This window comes from Solanum pennellii, chromosome 11 (genome assembly GCF_001406875.1).
Source record: "Solanum pennellii chromosome 11, SPENNV200".
In the NCBI taxonomy this organism is placed as follows: domain Eukaryota; kingdom Viridiplantae; phylum Streptophyta; class Magnoliopsida; order Solanales; family Solanaceae; genus Solanum; species Solanum pennellii.
The window spans coordinates 1,473,364-1,493,499 of NC_028647.1; the positions used below are offsets into that span (position 1 = coordinate 1,473,364).

The window sequence follows — 20,136 nt, forward strand, 5'->3', positions numbered from 1 at the left end:
TTACTATAAATTATAATTTGGATTAATAGATAAAAACCTAGAGAAAACAACAACAAAAACAACAATTAATTCCACCTTAATAAAAAATATAGTTTATATCACAAAATGTATAAACTAAATGTTAGTATGTTACCAAACATATATATATATTATGTCCTATTTGGACTCATATAATTCTAGTTATAATAATTTTTTACACTTCACATTATCAACCATTGATAAAAATACCAATAACCTAAAATACTTAATTTGCTAAGTTTATATTTATCTTTATTAATTAATAAAAAGACATCTACAAATTTATTGTCATAAATGCATAGATATTATTGCTACCAAAAAAACTTTGAAGAAGAAGCTTGTTGAGTAAAATTTTGCTGCTGTCTCCTACTCTCCATAATTATGCATTTAATATGCTCATTTATTTTTTAGGTCTTTATTTATTTATGTTTACCAACCTATTTGTTTGAATACATATTTTTTTTGATATTCGGTAATTATATAGGAGCTCGATTAATTTTGGATCGTGTTGAAAAATTTTACGTTAAAGGTAGAGCGTTCTCTGACTCTGTATCAAGGGGACTCAAATTCGACACCTCTTGATTAATGATAAATGGATACTTATACCACTCAATAATATTATTTTTATTGTTTCATTTGATATGATTTTATGTGAGGGAAAACTCAATAGGATGTTATTCCTCTTTTTTATATTACGTGATTTCGTATTACACATCTATATTATATTAAAAATAGCTATTTCATATTATTGTCAATTTACAAAAATAAGTAATTAAATAATTAGTTCTTTAAAAAAAGTGTAAATAAATTTATAAAATTCCAAAGAATCTCTAGTGATAAATTAACAAATTTGTTCTTTTACACAGAGAAAAATAACTAATATTAGTCTATTGTGCCATCAAATTAAACCCCCATGCTAGTTTTTTATAACCCATTCTCTAATTTTATACTAATAAAATCCAAAATATATATAAATAAATATTTAAAAATATTTTACGTATATATCATATAATTTTTTCCTCAAGAAAGTTCGGATGAACTACTCGATCGCTACCTTCTAAATTCGCCGAGAATCATATTAATCCAACTCAACTCAACTGAAATCCCATTTTAATCAACCCCCTTACTAATTAAACGAAATCAAATTTTTTCCTCTCTTGAGGCGTAAACCCACAACACGTCACCTAATTAAACGAATATTCAATTGAATCCCCGCTCGTTATCCTCTAAATCCTATCCAACTCAACCGAAATTCCATTTTAACCGAACCCATTACTAATTGAAGGAAAATCAGTTTTAAGTCAAAATAAAAGACGTTAAGCTGAATCACCAAACAAAACAGAGCCGTCCGGTCCCAAAGGAGCGTCTCTCCAATTGGCACCTAATTTCTCGTTCGATAACTCTTTATCTTCTTCATCAAACTGCCATTGTTGAATCACACAGTATAATAATGCTCAATTTTTCTCACTCTGCACACATCCCCAGACCCTAAAAACTCAAAGAAAATTCAATAATCAATACATAATACTCTGTATTTCCTCCATTACTATGCACGTTTAAGCTTGATCTAGATTTTTTCCTTTCACTTGTTTTCTTTTTTTTTGGGTTAATGGGTACCGTATAGTCGTAAACTTCCTCTGTTTTCATTGTGTCCCTTGTGAATTTCTTCCATTTAACTCTTCTTCTTCTTCTTCGTTTTCGTTCTCAAGTGGTTAAGGAATCTCTGTATTTCTTCGTTTTGTGTAAACGGGGAATATAATATTGCTTAATTTCAAAAACCCAGAAAAACCCATGTTTTTTTTTCATCATTTCAAGAGAAGAATCGAAAACCCAGTTGTTGTTTTTTTGTATTAAGATAGTTGTATTTTGATTTTTATACGATTTGGGTAAATGGGGAATTGTTTGGGGGTATCGAGGAAGTCGGCATCGGAGATTGCGCCGGCCGATGTGCTGAAGAAATATCCGGCAGTGAAGCTGTATGGAAATCCGAATAGTGTTACGACTTATTACATTCGATGTGCTCTGCTTTACAAGCCGGTGACAGTCAATTTCGTCCCCTCTGATACCCACCAATCGCCGGCGGTGGAGTATAAATCGGATTCCGTTACTGGGTCTGTTGATTCCGTGCTGCGTTACTTGGATTTGAAGTTTCCGGAGCCGAAGCTGTTGACGGGGAGTATTGGTGGGTGGTATGATGAAACGACGCCGTTTGTTGTGTGGTTGGTTATTTTGCAGCATAGGAGTATAATGTGGCATTTGGAGAGAATGGGGAGGTGGGCGGAGGACTTGGCGGCTCGTGGAGGTAAAGCACGAGGTGATCCGGCAATGGGGACTCCACGAATGGAGGTGAGGAAGTTTGCTAGAGGCTATTCACAGTTGCTGGAGCTAATGCTTGAACATGCTCAAATGGAAGAAAGAGTTGTCTTTCAAATCTTGGAAAAAGCTGATAGAGGTAAATTTTGTTTTATCAGATTGCTGAGCATATAGTGAAGATAATTTGTTTGTTAGCTTAGCTCCATTGATTAACTGTGAATCAAGTAAAGCTTTTTATCAGTCAATCAACTATGCCTGTACGTAGCAGTGCGTTGCGTTACCTATCCTTCCAAATTAGTAGTGCTACTGTTTTCTGTTGTAGTTTTTATTGTTCGATTTCAGCAACTGCCTACCTTAGAATGCTCTGCCATTATTTCTTCCTGTCGGTTAGTTCTTTTTCTAATCTGCTTTGATATGCTTTTTCTTGAGTCGAGGGTCTATTGGAAACAATGAAACTATCTACCAAGGTAGGAGTGAGGTCTGTGTAAACTCTACTCTGCCGTCCCCAGATCCTACTTGTGCGATTTCATTGTGTATGTTGTTGTTTGTTGTCTGTAGTTGGACGCGCAGAAATATTGAGTTATGTACTGCTGGTTGTTGGATTGTATTGGTGTTTATTCCCGTGTCTGGGGCTTGTTTGGGACTTATTGAATTTTTTGGCTCAATACCAAGAGGATTAGCTATTTAAGTAGACTAGTTTTAGCTCATAAAGCAACCACAAGTCTTCTCCGTTATTCGAGCTTGTGACCTTATGCTTGAAAAATGTCTCTTTGTTATGAATTATGATTAATTCTATATATGATGTGCCTGTTTTATGAAAGATATATGGAAATGGTAACTGGGTTACAACGACAGAGTCAAATATAGCAGCTTTTGCAATAAACTTAGTTGGTACTAACTTACAAGATCGATTGATCCTCAATGGATTCAGAAAGGTGAAATGCAGAACAAAATCATTTTATTAGATTGATTTATCTTCATGGTGGAACTGTTACTCTAATGTATGTTTGAAAAAAATCAGAACTCCAAGTGAGGATGGGGGGTATTGAACTGAAAGAGAGAGATTTTCGAGGATAGTCAGCGACTGATCAACAAGAATGTTTAGCTTATTAATTTACTTATAGGGGGCTATGTTCTTGCTTTAGTACTTAGTGTGTCTGACGTTAGTTGATTCTCCGAATGCATGCTGATCTGGTAATCTGTTGTTTTGCCGCGATATATTGACCTTAGTGGGCTATAATTCAGGACTGTCTAAAGCTGCAAATGAGGAGCATGCAAGGGACCTTCCTATGATGAATGGTATTAAAGAAGATATCAAATCTATAGGAGTTCTTGATTCAGGGCATCCTGCCTACCAAGATGCCCTCTGTAACCTTTCTACTCGACTCAAAACCTTAAAGGTAACGTACATTCTGCATTCATTATAACATCACTTGTGAGGATTCTGATAGATGTTAGTCCACCAAATCCTTCTGAAATGTGGCTATCTAATGCAGGAGCATAGCAAGAAACACTTTGAAGAAGAGGAGAAGAATCTCCTGCCACTGATGGAGGCAGCTGAATTGAGTAAAGCACAACAGGATAAAGTCCTAGACCAGTGTTTGGATGTCATGCACGGGACACACTCTCATCTGTTTCGTTTCTTTATGGAAGGCCTCCTCCCTCCAGATGCCATGCATTACTTAGACATGCTTTCTAGGTGCAGTGACCAAAACCGAGTGTCTACAATGCTCCGATTAATCACTGATAAGGCTGTATAATCCATACAACAATCACTCAAATGATCAAGAAACTAATCGTCGAGTCTAGTCCAGCTTCGCGCTTAAAGTAGAGCAATTGATGCTATCATCACTTGTAATTGCTTTGCTCTTCTTTTATGTTCTTTAAGAACCATTGTTACCTTTTTGTTGTTTCTTTCACAAGGCAGATACTCAAAGCAAAAGGGAGGATTGGTTGCCTTATGTTCTTTCCACTTTTAGTTTTTGCTATATTTTTCTTTCTTTTACTTTAGTACACTTTAGCTAGTTATAATACAATATGATATGTACATAGTGAAAACATCAAAGAGACAAGCTTTGATGGATGTTACTTTGAATTTACTACTTTGTTAATGTAAATAATTTGGAGGTAATCCATGTGGAATGTTGTTGCTTTTATGTTAAAAAAAAAGAAAGATTTTGATGTCATGTATGCTTTTGTCCATGTTCATCAAAAATTACTTGTATATCATAACTTTAATGCCTTTAGCTTTGGGAGAGAAAAAGAGAATATTGTATTGTGGATAAGCATATTGCTTCTTCTTTTGTATTGTACTTTTTTGCCTTCTTTTTCCTTTGTTATTCTTCACTTCAAAGTTAAGTTGCATCTTTTCCATTTAGAGCTTGTTCGGGTTCGCTTGTTTTAAGTGCTTTTAACGTAAAATGGTTTTTAAACGATTTGGTAGTGTTTGAATACAAATAAAAAAAAAAGAGTTTTAAGCTCTCGTTTTTAAGTAAAAATAACAAAAGAAGTTAAAAACGTAAATTAGATGTCTTAGTTTATGATTTTTGGCTTATAAGCCATAAGTTTAAGTTCATTCTGACATGCTCATAGATCGTATAACCTTAGGGGACTGGCAAAAGAATTACTCTCTGCCTTAATTTATGTAATACCATTCGACTATTGACAGAAATTTTAAGAAATTCTTTTCTTTTTTGTTGAAATTAGTGATCTAAAACCTCTTGATCAATTATCGGACTACAAATCATTTTATTAAGAATAAAATAACGATTTTAAAGTAATAAATTTCATTATGATAAAGATAAAATGATAACACATTATAAATCAGAAAATGAGCACTAAAGTACAACTAAAATTTCTTGATCTTAATTATCAAACTAAAATTGTCCTTATTCAGAGATCTTCAAAAGTTTTTTTTTTTAAGGCCCAAATACTCTTCATGTATTTATCGCTTTTTCGATCAAAATTACACTCCATTTTTCATGCTGCAAAAAAAAAAAAGAGGAAAAGAAAGACATATCAATAATTTAAAGAATTTAAATTATATACATCGATAATATATACTAACCAATATTCTCAACTTGGCATTCTCCTCGCGCATATACTTGACATAGCAAGAAGAGCAAAGTATTCCATTCATCATGTCATTATTCAGTATATCAATTTTAAGCGTAATTTTTTGAAATTCCTCCTGAATCTCCCTACAAAATTTAAGCACCATAAAAATCTCATAAGATCATAAAATAAATAATTATCCAATATATTAACATACAAAATAATATTTAACGGCATATAAATAAGACTAACAAAAATACTAAACTCACTTTTCAAAATCATGATCAGTTGAAGCCATTGGGTTGAAATTTGAATTAAAATAAGACAAAAAAGTTTATTTTATTGTAATTATGCTATTCACAAGATGGAAAAAGCCCTTTAAATAGTGGTGAACTTGGTTCTTACCAACTTACCAAGTGTAGAAGTCAATATATTATTATAATCATATGTTATAAAATGGTAAAAAAATAATTTTGTCACTAAATTTCATGAGGTAAGCTAGATTATTTTTGATAAATATTATAGCACATAAAAAATTAAGTCCATATTATTACAATATATTGTTTAGAAATAGTATAACTTATACTGTATAAGTATAATTTTGTTACTAAATTTCATGAAGTAAATGAGATTTTATTTTATTTTTTTGATAAAAAAAATTAATGGTAAACATTATAGAAAAAGAAGTCCATATTATAATCATATGTTTAAAAATGGTAAAGATATAATTTCGTTACTAAATTTCATGAAGTAAGTGAGATTTTGTTGTTTTTTTTATTTTTTATAAAAAAGTAATGGTAAACATTATAGAAAAAAAAAGAAGTTCATTTTATAATCATATGTTATAAATGGTAAAGATATAATTTTGTTACTAAATTTCACGTGGTAGGTGAGATTTTTAATTTTGGTAAATAAACAATGATAAATATTATATCACATAAAAAAGGAGCCCATATTATCAATAATCACATGCCTATAAATGGTAAAAATATAATTTTGTTGTTGAATTTCATGAGGTAAAGTAATATTTTTATTGGTAAATAAACAGTGGTAAATATTATAGCACGTAGAAAAGGATAAGAAACTATTTGGGTTAAATTTTATTTTTGACGTACAAGTTATAATTTTGATTAATTTTTACACTTTAATTTAAAATTAAGTGCTAATAAATATATATTTTAAAATTTTAGTTTTTGACGTACAAGTTATAATTTTGATTAACTTTTAACAATTTAATTTAAAATTAAATGCTAATATATATATATATTTTTAATATTTTAAACACTTTAAATACAAATAACTCAATTCAAACCGATCCTAAACAACAATAGTTAACATTTAAGTTGCCTCTTTGACAAACTTCTTCTATATAGCATTCTATCGTTATTTTAATTTGTCATATTTTATTTTTCGAGAGTTAAATCATGTAAATTTTGATCAATATTTTGAAAATAATATGAGAATAATTATATTTTTAATCACATTTCATAGCATTTTTCGTATAATTTTTTGAGTATCTAAAAATTAATTTTAAAATGTACTAAAAAAGAAGCCTGATTAATCAAAACCTTTAATTAATCCTATAAAACATACCTAATGCAATAAATCAATCATCTAACATCGTAATTCAAGAATTTTTTTAATATTATAAATTTAATTAAATTTAAAAGGCATCAAGTGAAACATAAAAACTAAATAAAAAAGAAGAACAGAGAAATGATGTAATGAACATATCATTGTGACTTTTGTTATTATTAATAAATAGAAAGAAAACCAATTTAATGTATAATTGTCCCAAAATATATAGAGGCTTGAATTCATGTTAGTTGAGTATTTTTTTACACATATATTGAAAAATTTTAAATAAGAAGATAATTTTTACTCATTCGCTTTTTAAAAAATTTGTTGAGAATTTTACAAATAAATATGAACACTTTTTTAAAAAAATAATTTCAGAAGCAGTTAATATAGAAAAAAATTAAATCTTTTGATTTAGTAAAGTAGATAAATTAATATGGAATAACTATTTTTAGTAAATTAATCAACTATTATCGAACGATAGGAGTAACGAAAAGATGAAAATGTTTGAATTAACAAGAAAGGTGATGGCTTAAAATATTTTTTTTAAAAGGACGAAAATGTTTAATTATTTCTTTTGTTAAGTAATAAAATACCATGATTAATTGATTTATTCATCATCACTAACCAAATAACTTTGTTTTTTTTTATTTCCTTCGTTAAAAAACTTAGACGCATTAAGTATCTGCGATAATTTAATTTAATTATTATAATTAAGTAATTTATAAATAGATATATTAATTAAATAATCATAATTAAGGTGATGGTTATATGGACACATTTAATGCATTTATTGTTTTGACATAAATATTTATATCAAAAAGAAACTATTAAAAAAATTGTGTTTACTAATTTTATATTTATTTATTTATTTTGATAGTTATATGTGCTCAAACAAGCATCTATTGTTTTGTTCTAACATTCTATTATATAATGCATTTTATATCATTTTTTTTTTCATTTTCATTTTTATATTTTTTAATTAAAGATACACAATAATTTCAAGAAGACATTAAATAGATTTCATTGAGATAAGATAAAATGACAATACATTATAAATCAGAAAATGATAACCAAAGTACCACTAGAATTTATTCAACTTAATTATCAAAGTAAAATTGTTCTTATAGAGAGATCTTCAAATACTTTATTTTCCCAAGTCCCTCTTTTGTAGTGCACTCCACCAAATTTGAAGAGAAAGGTGAGACAACTTCTCTTTCTACAAAAAAAAAAAAGATGTAAAAATTAATAATTTAAAAAATTTAAATAATATATATCGATATTATAATACTGACCGTTATTTCCAACTGAACATCAAGCCCACGCATCTTCTCGTTAAAGCAAGAAGAGCAAATTTCTTCCTTCAATTTATGATTTTCCAATTTTTCACTTTCAAGCTTAAGTTTAAAGAATTCTTCCGTGGCCTTCATATAAGATCTGAGCATCATGCATAAAAGATTCATAAGATTATATCTAATAATATATTACACACAAAATAATATTTAACAGTATGCAAATTTTTTTTTCTAAAATAATAAAATAAGTTTGATAATTCTATTTAATAATGCATTGATTGTTAAAAAAAAATTCTAGCTAGATACAAATTTTTTAAAGATAGATGGATGCATTTTGTTACTAATTTCTATTACTTTATAATTGGAGGAAAAAATAAAAAAGAAACTCACTTTTCAATGTCATGATCAGGTGAAGCCATTGGATGAAAATTTGCAGTAAAATAAGAATAAAAAAAATTTGATTTATTTTAGTTTGCTGTATCACTTGATGAAAACCCCCCTTTAAATAGTGGTAAACTTGGTTCTTACCAAAATGTAGAAGTCAACATTATTATAATCATATGTTAGAAAATGGAAAAAAATAATAAATTTTGTTTCCAAATTTTCTTAAGGTAAGCCATTTTTTTTGGGTAAATAAACAATGGCAAACATTATACCATATAAAAAAAGAGTCCATATTATTATTAATCATATTCTTTAGAAATAGTAAAAGTATAATTTTGTTATTAAATTTCATGAGGTAAGTGAGATTTCCTTTTTTTTTTTTTGAAATAAATAATGGTAAATATTAATTGTAGCTCAAAAAGGAGTCCATATTTTAATAATATATTTAGAAATAGTAAAAGTATAATTTTGTTACTAAATTTCATGAGGTAAGTGAGATTCTTTTTTTTTTTTGATAAATAAATAATGATAAACATTATAGCACAAAAAGGAGTCCTTATTATAATCATATGTTTAAAAATGGTAAAAATATAATTTTGTTATTAAATTTCACGAGGTAAGTGGATTTGTTACTTTTGATAAAATAAATAATGGTAAACATTATAGCGCATAAAAAAGAGTCCAAATTATTATAATCATGTCTAAAAATGGTAAAAATATAATTTTATTGAAAGTTTTTCTTTCGGTACGATATTATAGAACATAAGAAAATAATAAGAGACTATTTGAACTGAATTTTAGTTCTTAACGTATAAGTCATATTTTTTATTACTTTAACTTAAAACTTAGAACTTACAAATATTTTTTAATTTAATCAAGCACTTCAAAAGTATTTAAAAATTATTTTAAATACTTAAAACACTTTGAAATGAGTCAATTTAAACGCCCTAAACCAATAACAATCTTTAACATGCAACAATAGTAAACATTTAGGTTGCCTCTTTGACAAACTTCTTTTTATATAGCTTATTGTCATATTTTGTTTTCTCGAGAGCAAAATTATTTAAATTTTAATCAACATTTTAAAAATAATATTGGACTAATCATATTTTTAATCATATTTTGTAGTACTTTTCGTATAACTTTTTTATGACTATTTAATATTAAATTAATAATTGAGGTAGAGTAGACCGATGATCCTGTAGTCATTTGGCTGGATTTCCCGCATAAGGCACTTATATACCGCTTCCGTGAGTCATAGTTCCGTCTCTCAAGTTCGTAGTAGGGGTACAAAACGCAATCATAACGGGAAGGGGGATCAAAGAAAGGTAGCTTGCTTCTCTCCTGGACGGATGACGACTTATGTAGTGGTCGGCCTTCCTACCAGACCGAATGACTCTATGAAATTACGACGATACTTCCACATATTACGGGTAACGTACATCTCTATTTTTCCCAATTCAAACTAACTTCAAACTTAAAACTAGTTAAAATAACTCTTTAAAAGTGAAACATATCAAGTAAAAGCGAATAAAATATACTTTAATACCATACCCCAAAAATACCCAAAAAAAAGCCATCAACATAAGTAGACAAGAAAAACCTTCATTTAATCATATAAAACCATACCTAGTACAATAAATCAATCATCAGACACTTCAATTCGACTATATAAATCAAACTTCTCTCCATCTCCTCTTATTAAGAAAGACTATAATCGAATCGCAAATCGATACATAAGTTTATTTTAATTACATGTAACAGACTTAACAGCAATATGATATGGGAAGGTATTAGCATATGCAAAAGTGATTGATGATCCAGGTCCTAGAGGCTTCCCATCATTGACAAGACAATCATTCTCACTAAGTCTCCTAAAAATCTTAGGGTTTATCAATCTTGCAGAGCTAAACCAACCACATGTCATGTGAATATTACCACAACTTTTTGCCACACACATATTTTGAATTATAACAACATACAATGGAATGCCACTAGGAAGTGTACCTCCTGGACCTTGATTTATATGTATACTGCCTTCTTTACACATTAGACCAGGTTTAACGCGGTTCGTCTTACGATCATCTTGAAGTTCTTGAATATTATCATCTTTCTTTAATAGACTCGATGCATGATTAGTTTGTATCGCTGCGTGTAGTATATTCAAAATAGTTAAAGTACTTACAAAAAAAAAGAAACACTTGTTATAAAGCAATTGAAGTTGATTCCTAAGATGATATTTAGAAAGTTCAAAATATAAAAAAATAAAACAAGAAAGAAGAAATTAAAGGAGGTTTTTTAATCCATAAATTATTTTTGATCAACCTTCATGGAAGTTAAAGAAACTACACCAAAAAATAGTTAATGAGTAATTTGAATCAATATTCCTATGATATTTTTTTTTTTGTATTATTAGTGGATCTCACCAAGTCTCCTAAATAATACTTTGTATTGGTATTATTTTTAATAAAGTTATTTTAAATAAATTTCAAACAAAAAAAAATCATGGAAAAAAATACATTATATTTTTTAGAAAAGGTATAGTAGGGTAAATGAACTTATATGTTTTATTTGTACATTTACTCTTTTTTTTTTAACATAGTGTTAGATTTTTATTTTTATTTTTTTAAAAATAATAATACTGCCAAAAAATTCTCCTTACTCCTTTATTAATAACGAAATCAAAATTTTTACTAAGAACATTCAAAATATAAAAAAGTAGGTTCATGAAACTCCGCTCATGTGTACACATGACAATATTTTAATTGAAATATCAAAATTCTAAAAATATTCTAAAATAATAAATGCAAAATAAGAAATATGAGAAAAGAGATATTATATACTTTACCAGAGAATGAAACAAGCAAGAAAATAATATAAGCCATGAAAAGGCTTTGATTAGGACTTGTATTCTTCATTTTCAATTCTTATTTGGGAATTATTATATTCCTCAAAGTGAAATTGCAAATAATAATAATAATAAAAAAAGAGATTTAGAATTTATAATTTCTTATTGTGTCACTTAAAAGGTAAATGCAATTAATTATCTTGCAATCATTAATGGATTACTTTTTTTAAAAGTGGAAAACATATATAGATAAAAAAATATACATACTAATATAAATAATAAATATTACTAAAAATTAAGAATCTTCTATAGTAGATCAAAATACCCTGCTGTAGCTAATGTATTGCGCAAATTAAACATTAGAAAAATGGAAATAAATATTCTATTGTAGGTCAAATAATAAATATATCTTCTATTATAGATAAAATAATATTGATAGTATATAGGAACTTCTAAGTAAAAATTAAAGCAAAAAAAATAAATATATACAGCCTTGAATTTTTATACTTTTTTTTTTGTACTAAAAGGAAGGTTTTTAATTATTTCCTTTTATAAGTAATAAAATCATGATTAATTAGTTAATCATACATCATGATTAATTCTATTTAGTGATAAAGTGATTTGTGATTATATTAATTAGTCATGACTAAGTGAAAGTTGTTTTGTGTGTTCAAATACATGATATACGTATATTGATTTGATATAAATTTCACCAACAAAAATGTGAGAATTCAACTTTGAAATTTCGATAATGGAATGAGTCAGATTATAAAATAAATCATAGTATTATTTTTCTTTAAAAAATTTGGTACTAGAGGAATGAGAAAGAAAAGATATACACGAGAAATCAATATATTTTTAATTTAACAAATAATTATGGGCAAAATATATAATGAAAACATATTTAATAAACAAGATATGTACATACTTAATGTATTATTTTATATATTTTGATAAATTAAATTTGAAATTCAAGGTAGGAATTCATATGGAGACCAACATAATGATTGTTGGTATGAAATATAATTGAGTTTGTACATATAACATAAGTATTTATGTTTTTTATTTTTTGGATAATTAATATCTATATATATTATTAGTACCTATAACATCCAACTTAGCTAGATATTAAGTTAAATTATCAAACAAAATTTGGACAAATATAAAAAAAATTATTTTTTTTTAATTTCTACTCTAGAATTTTGAGACCAAATTTATTATGTATCTTTATTTTTGTGTTTCTCCCCTTCATTTTATTTGCATATTTTTTTTAATAACATATACAAAGTAATTTCAAAGAACAATACAACAACCTTACATATAATTGATGTATAAAGTAATTTCAAGAAAATATAAATGATGTATAAAAAATTTTTAAGAAAATTTATTTTGTATCTTTATTTTTGTTGCTTCTTTCTGGTCCTCAGGATCAATTCTAAGCATCATTTAATGCCTAAGTTATAGAGCCAGTTGTCCCTAACGATCAATACGGTCCCTTCTCAAGGTCAAATAAGTTTTGAAGCAGGCAAACCATTTATTTTTGTCGATTTTCGTGTGTTGTAGTTTAAGGATTTTTGGTGATCCAGAATTTCAACGTCATTTTTGTGAAAAATTTTGTGGACACCCGTCAAGACCTTACTATAGAGTCAGTTGGTCCTGACGGTCAAAACGACCCATTTTCAAGGTCAAACGAGACCCAGAACAAGCAAATTCCTCATTTTGCCAATTTTCATGTGTTGTAGTTCACCATCTTTGTTGGTGATCCAGAATTGCGACGTCGTTTTTGCTAAAACTTTTCGTGGACGTTCGTTAAGATTTGTTTAGTTATAGCTAAAATCGAGAGGTTAAATCACCTCAATTTCATGTGCAACAACACAAAATTTTCTTTTCTTACAACGTCATGCGTTAATGTATCTTTAGTTTAGCTGCAATACTATTTCTAATGAACAAAATAATTCTTGTTCTATCTTCTCTATGTAGAATTATTATTTCAATTAAATATATATATAAAAAAAGACGATTAAACATTTCATACATAGAATTGTGGATAAAACCAACTTTTTAAAACAGACAAAGAAATTAAGGAAGGACCAAAAATGTACTAATATTATAAATACAAGGGATTATTATTGTTTCATATAAAAGCTCAAGTACAACTTTGAGTTTTAACCAAAAAATAAGGGACTATTTTGGACGTTTTCTTAATCATGTGTTGAAAAGGGGAATAAAAATACTATTTTGATTAGTGTAGTGTTCAGTATTTAGCACTTTGTGGCGGGACGGGAGCAAATCGTCGGTAGACAGAAGCGGCGGCCGGCTACATCGGAGATCGGAGATGGGTAGTTTGGGGCAGCTTCCAATTTGGGCATCGAAGCCTTGTATCATGGGTATTGACGAAGCTGGTCGCGGTCCTGTTTTAGGTACTTTTCCCCCTTATTTTTACGAGTTCATATCTACTATTTGTTGTAATTTTTGTGGATGTTTTACACATTATTGTATATTCTTTCCGTTCCAATTTAAGTTTGATTGTGTTAAAATGTGATTAATTGGAGAAGAAAGCTACAAAGTAGAGAAGATATTTGTGAAAGTTTTTCTTAAAACTGTACAAGGTACTGATTATATAGAGGTAATGAGCTTAGAGTAAGCTCATTCTAATCAACTAACTGCTTAACTAATGCAAATTGTGTGGGCTGAAGTGTAACATGGAACTTCAGGGATTGCTGTAAAATTATTCAGTTCCTCAACCGAGTGGATGCGAAATTTAAGAAATAAAAGGAGACTTTTGATTGTTGTGATATAAAATTGAAAATGTGTGTAGTCCTTTAAATCTTGTGGTATTAAGCTTGTCTAGTTGGATGTTGTAATTGGAAAACGTACTAAATATAGAAAGATATCGTCTTTTATGGGACAAACCAAAATGTAAAGTAAGGCGGAGGGAGTGTTCCGCATGGGAAGTAGTGGGTACATGTTCAAATTCCAGCTAAGACAAAAAGAAGGTGATTTCTTTCAAATGTCTCAGTGTTGGTGGATGGAGTTACTTGGTATATGTTGCTACTGAGGGTAATGGATATCCTGCGTTATTAGTTCAGGTGTGCCTGAACTATTCGGACACCTTGATTATCAAAACAAAAGATAAGTAGTTCATCTGCATTCACTTTGTATCTGTTTTAACTCTGTGTGTGCATGTTTTCATATGATTTACAGGGCCAATGGTGTATGGATGCCTGTATTGTGCACGCTCATACCAGAAGACTCTTTCCACTTTACAGTTTGCAGGTAACTTATGAAAGACGTGTACTTCTTTTGAATTATTTTAGTTTTATTTTGTTATCTTAGCTCATACTATCTGTCCGAATACCCAACTAAAGGAGGATAGATAATTGTGCTAGATTGGAAGCAGAGTAAAATTAGTCTATGTATGATGAATCCCCACATATTGAATTTGTTGTGTCAAGATGTACTCTCCTAGGTAAACTTATCAGTCAAAATAAGATGTACTCTCCTAGGCATGCTCTATCATCAGTGCCGGGATTTGATGTTAGATAGGAAAGGGTTCAAGTCCAAATAGAGCAGAATGGATATTTAAGATTTTCATATAGTCTACGTCAATTACTTTTGGATTGAGGTGTAATTGTTGTTCTTGTTGGGTTTATTCCACTTTCACTCTTTGATTTTTGTAGGATTTTGATTCGAGTATCTTCTCTAAGGATGCATCAATGTTTTGGTTGTTTATATTTGTTTTTTGGCGTGTTGGAGTTGCCTGCTAATTATTATCTCTTCTTGGTGATGGAGGGTCTGATTTTCTGATCTTTTCTATGGAGTATATAGAAAGTAGTGAACTTATGATCTTCTTGGGGATTCGCTTTTTCAGAAATAAAGTAGAAATGTTAAAGAATGAAAGTGCATAGTAGTCAGCCAACTAGATTCATTGTTTCATTTGGATGACGAATGAAAATTATTCCGGAATATTAATCAGCAAGCTAAATTTCATTCCCATAGTTTGTTCCTGTTATACATAAGCGCCTGAACCTTTCTCATTGCTTCTTGAGACTTCTGGGGTTTGTTTAACTTTTTCTCGATTCTGGGGTTGTTTAACTTTCTCTCGACTTTGGAGAAAGTGAGAAATTGACTCATAGAGGTGTTGCATGAAGAATTATGCGACTGCCTTTCCTTGAAGTGTAAAATTTATTATTTTAGTTTTTGCATAAAATCCTCAGCTGGGTGAATTTAACCAAAAAAAAAAGAAGCTATATATCCTGATTAAAACATGTAAGAAAAAATTATTGTATGACTGGCATAAGCTATCATGTTGTTTTCTCTACATATAATAAATAACTATTTTACCTGCAAATTTCTTTTCATGTTCATGCTTACTCAGTTTTTTTTGATGAAATATAATACAGACTCGAAGACTTTGAAAGAAGAGAAGAGGGAAGAACTATTCGAGGAATTAAAGACAAATGAATCCATCGGATGGGCTGTTGATGTGATAGATCCTAGAGATCTCTCAGCCAAAATGTTAAAGAAGTTTGTACAAAACTCTCTTTGGTTTACCATACTCCAAGTTTATCGATTCCTCACATGAGTACTCTTTTCTTCTTTTTGACAGAAATAAAATAAATCTTAATGAAATATCTCATAATTCTGCAATCGGCCTTGTGAGGAAGACACTGGAGCTTGGTGTTCTTTTAACTGAGGTAAGAATATCTTATTTTGAGTTCTATAGACTTGCTACCCTTCAAGATGGGTGTGTTGCACTGGCTTATGTTTTCTTTTAGCAAAAGGGGAAAGTTAATATCAGATCCATTTTCGTGGAATATGTGCCAGTTTTACCGAAAATGTGTATGCATCTAACACCACTCCCTACCCCACCCAGTAGGGGAACAAAATAAGGAAGAAGAGAAGAATGAGTAAATCTGATTTTTGGTTCCTGTTCCTTTCGGGCTTTCTCTTGTCTCACAGGATAGACCCCTTTCTGTGACTATTAAGAGAACAATCACTGAAATAAATCAGCTACAGGAACTATACATCAATTATCCTTGCTATTTTAACAAAATATCAATCAAACAGCTAGATGAACAACCCCAAACTAGTTGAGTTCAGCTATGGGAATCCTGCATAACCCATTTCGAGGATTCATCATAATTGGACTATTTTTGTGTTGTTCATTATCTGGATTTGAGACCGACTATACTATGCATAGCTCACATTGGTGCAGTTATTCTGACTAGACTATGTATTACATAAATCTGCCTTCTTCAACTCCAGATGTCTACTGGCTATCTTTTCCTTAACTGACAAATGAACATGCCAACTTCTGAGATTCAACCTTTAGTCAGTTTGCTGTACCTTATAGATGAGGCTCTGATGTACATAACATACCGTTGCAATGGAACTCTTTTGGGTCAAATTTAAGACCAGACCAAAGTTTTTGCAGCTTACGAACCTCTCAGCAGCACCAAGCTTAACCTAGTCCTATATCTTTTGTCCACATATACTTGTCAGACCTCAATTTCTAAATATACTATTCAGAACTGAACATTGTCCTCTATAGGTATGTGCTTGTCGTGTTCTCTCTGCCACAGACCACTACTTTGATTTTGGTTCTCACATTTCATACCTTTAGTCCTGTTAGTTTACCATATGGTATAAGTTGCCCATTTTCCTGGATGGCTGTGTACTTCACTAAAAAACAAATAGGAATTGAATAGACTTGATGGCTCTAATACTGAAACTGATAATGTTCACTCCCTCTGTCCCAATTCAAGCGTCTTAGTTTGATTTGGCATGTAGTTTAAGAAATGAAATGAGACTTCTAAACCTTGTGATCTTAAATTAAAGATGTGTGTAGTTCTTTAAATTTGTAGTCTTAAACTTTTCATGTAGATTGTTGGAATTGGAAAACGTATTGAGTATAGAAAGAAGCCACTCTTTTTAGGACAAAACAAAAAGGAAAGTAAAACACTTAAATTGGGACGAAGGGAGTACAGATCAATTGTATATTTTATTCCACAAGTTATTTTAGACATTGTCAGAAGCGATGCACTAATGAATTCCTTTCAGGTTTATGTGGATACTGTTGGTGATCCTGAAAAGTATAGAGTGAAGCTATCTGAAATTTTTCCAGCAATCAAATTCGTTGTTGCAAAAAAAGCTGACAGTGTTTACCCCGTCGTAAGTGGAGCCAGTATTGTTGCAAAGGTGACTTGGCATCTGCCACTTTGTCTCGCTCTATTTACCTCCCTTTGTAAAATTAAAATCTGAATTCATAATTCTTAATATCATTTATAACCATCTTTCAGGTTACTAGGGACCGAGCCTTGCGGGATTGGGTGCTTGATGAAACTGCTGAGAACATGCAAAGGAACTTCGGATCTGGATATCCTGGAGGTAGTGTTTTAACTTCTGTTCAGTTAAAATCGGGATTATATGTTGCTAGATTCTTAACATCATACTCAAAATGGAAGGGGCAATTTGACATCCATTTTTGCCTGTAGATCCTGAGACAAAAGCTTGGCTAGATAATCACAAACACGCAGTTTTTGGGTTCCCAACCTTGGTCCGTTTCAGCTGGGGAACATGTAACGCATACTCCAAGGATAATGTCGAAGTAGTATGGTGAGTCCATTACTAACCTCCATACTAAATTCTGCTGGGATCGTTGTACTCAAAATCTCTTTATCTTACTTTCACCTCAAATCCTTTTGTGTGGCGTGTTTTAATAGAGAGTTGGAACATGGAAATGAGTGAGAACTTAAAACGTTGTTTTCCCAAACTGCAACAGAAGCAAGTTCAAAACATCAAATCGTATTGCTATCAATGTTTAATCTGGATCTTTTTTATGTCATTCCCATAGGGAATCTGATGCCAATGACGAAGATGAACACAACGGAAGAGCTAGTAAGCGACAAGTAAAGCTAACTAGTATTGGTTTCACAGGTGTAAAACGGAAAAGTGAAGATATCGAGTCAAATGGGAAAGGCCGTTGCAAATTCTTCCAAGCTCGTAAACTTGAGCTCCTCTCACAGTTCTGAAGTACACAAATTCTCATTTACTGATAGAATGTGAAATGTTGCTTCAACACCAAATTCATCTTGCATTAACTAGAACAGGATGGTGCTTAGATCAGCTAGTTACATACCTGCTAGCTGATCGAAAATTGTTTTGTAACGCGATTTATATGATAACATCTTTTAAGGATTATCTATCATGTAATCACTGAAATTATGTGTATCAATAACCATTAGTATCTGATGTATCTTCCTACATTACCTCTAGATTTACAACTCCTCAGATGCAAAGAGAGAGTTCCACCTGATTGAAGAATTCAGTTTTATGTTATGCATATGTTCCGTATTTACATCGAAAGAGATTCAACATCTATTGCTTTGTTATTATGATTTCCAACATACATTTACTGAATCTAAACAAAAGTTACTGAATTCTCGAAAACACGTACCCAAAGTTGTAGATCCTTCCTTACCTGTCTATCAGATCCAGATTTATTTGAAAAGATTACATGATACAAATGTACACACCAAGAACAATAAGAGAAGTACCAAAAAGAGCAAGAGCAACATGAGTTTCTTCACCAAGAATCAATCCAAATACAGCAGTAGCAGCAAAAGTGGTGGCATTTGTAACAGGAACAGCTAAAGAAATTGGTGTATCACTTAAAATTGCAAAGAAAGTAGCAGATGCTGTAAGATTTAGAAGAAATGGCAGTGAATATTGCCAAATCAACAGAAGTTTGAGCCAATTTTGTATAGTGGTGAGAACTGGGTGTTGGGGTGTGTTTGGTTGAGGTAAAGATTTGATGGTTTCATCCCATTTGATTGCCCCTTTTCGCATTAGGGCATTTGTTGCTCCCCAAACAAGGCCTACTGTTATCATCTTCTCCACTTCTCCGATCATCTTTTTCCCCTCAATTTGTGATTTTGGTTCTCTTTTTTAATTGGGGTCAATTTGCTCTTGAATATTTGTCCGTAATAATTTATTTATTTTTAATTTTTATCTTTTTAACGCCTGTCACCTAAGTTTTAACTTTTAACTATAAGACGGAATCAATATATATATATAAATGAGGATCTTCAATCAGCCTATGTGGCATGCCTCAATGATGAGAAAAATATATATTTTTATTTTTAAAAAAAGGGCTTTTTAGATTATTTCTTTTTACACAATAAAATTATGTGTATATATATATATACATATATTGCTATTAATAAATTAGTTAATGAGCATTACACCTCCTAACTCCTAACCTTTCATATTCATAACCTTCAAAATATTTAATATAAAAATTATAACTCCTAAATATTACACCTATAAAAACCCACTTTGAGATATTCCATGATGGTCATTTTATTTTTATTTTCCTTATTCTTCATTTTTTATACCTTTGATTTGTTAATTTATTTATTTTTTTGTCTTCTTTGATCTGATGTTTGCAGGAGAGGGATGTATAATGAAAAATGTTATATATTTTGCATATTTTGATTTTGTGAGGTAAAATGATTTAATATGTCTAATTATCATTATCACTTTGTTCTGTAATTACATATATATTTGATATTATTAGGTTGAGTTGTTGATGATACAAATCATGATTCTTTTATAGAAAAAATAATTTGTTCATTTTTTTTT

At 30.0% G+C, this 20,136-nt stretch overlaps 3 protein-coding genes across 3 annotated transcripts; 2 read left to right on the forward strand and 1 right to left on the reverse strand.

Annotated features, from left to right (window-relative positions):
* Window positions 1-1,329: 1,329 nt before the first annotated feature.
* Window positions 1,330-4,517, forward strand: LOC107003006. The gene is made up of 3 exons (XM_015201232.2): window positions 1,330-2,470; window positions 3,577-3,731; window positions 3,828-4,517. Exons 1-3 carry the CDS (start codon window positions 1,909-1,911, stop codon window positions 4,089-4,091), a joined length of 981 nt encoding a protein of 326 aa, XP_015056718.1. The 5' UTR covers window positions 1,330-1,908; the 3' UTR covers window positions 4,092-4,517.
* A 9,212-nt stretch (window positions 4,518-13,729) lies between these two features.
* LOC107002977 (ribonuclease H2 subunit A) lies at window positions 13,730-18,767 on the forward strand. The gene is made up of 8 exons (XM_015201199.2): window positions 13,730-13,910; window positions 14,695-14,766; window positions 15,894-16,017; window positions 16,100-16,187; window positions 17,554-17,691; window positions 17,793-17,880; window positions 17,988-18,108; window positions 18,347-18,767. Exons 1-8 carry the CDS (start codon window positions 13,826-13,828, stop codon window positions 18,522-18,524), a joined length of 894 nt encoding a protein of 297 aa, XP_015056685.1. The 5' UTR covers window positions 13,730-13,825; the 3' UTR covers window positions 18,525-18,767.
* Window positions 18,768-18,858: 91 nt separating this feature from the next.
* LOC107002978 (transmembrane protein 234 homolog) lies at window positions 18,859-19,466 on the reverse strand. The gene has a single exon (XM_015201200.2). The coding sequence runs from the start codon at window positions 19,402-19,404 to the stop codon at window positions 19,006-19,008; it is 399 nt and encodes a 132-aa protein (XP_015056686.1). The 5' UTR covers window positions 19,405-19,466; the 3' UTR covers window positions 18,859-19,005.
* Between the last annotated feature and the right edge of the window lie 670 nt (window positions 19,467-20,136).

Coding starts and splice junctions, on each gene's coding strand:
- LOC107002978 (XM_015201200.2), bottom strand. CDS start 19,404: ATGATCGGAGAAGTGGAGAAGATGATAACAGTAGGCCTTGTTTGGGGA.
- LOC107002977 (XM_015201199.2), top strand. CDS start 13,826: ATGGGTAGTTTGGGGCAGCTTCCAATTTGGGCATCGAAGCCTTGTATC. Junction 14,767..15,893: donor TTCCACTTTACAGTTTGCAG/GTAACTTATGAA, acceptor AATATAATACAG/ACTCGAAGACTTTGAAAGAA. Junction 16,188..17,553: donor TTGGTGTTCTTTTAACTGAG/GTAAGAATATCT, acceptor AATTCCTTTCAG/GTTTATGTGGATACTGTTGG.
- LOC107003006 (XM_015201232.2), top strand. CDS start 1,909: ATGGGGAATTGTTTGGGGGTATCGAGGAAGTCGGCATCGGAGATTGCG. Junction 2,471..3,576: donor CTTGGAAAAAGCTGATAGAG/GTAAATTTTGTT, acceptor GCTATAATTCAG/GACTGTCTAAAGCTGCAAAT. Junction 3,732..3,827: donor CTCGACTCAAAACCTTAAAG/GTAACGTACATT, acceptor TATCTAATGCAG/GAGCATAGCAAGAAACACTT.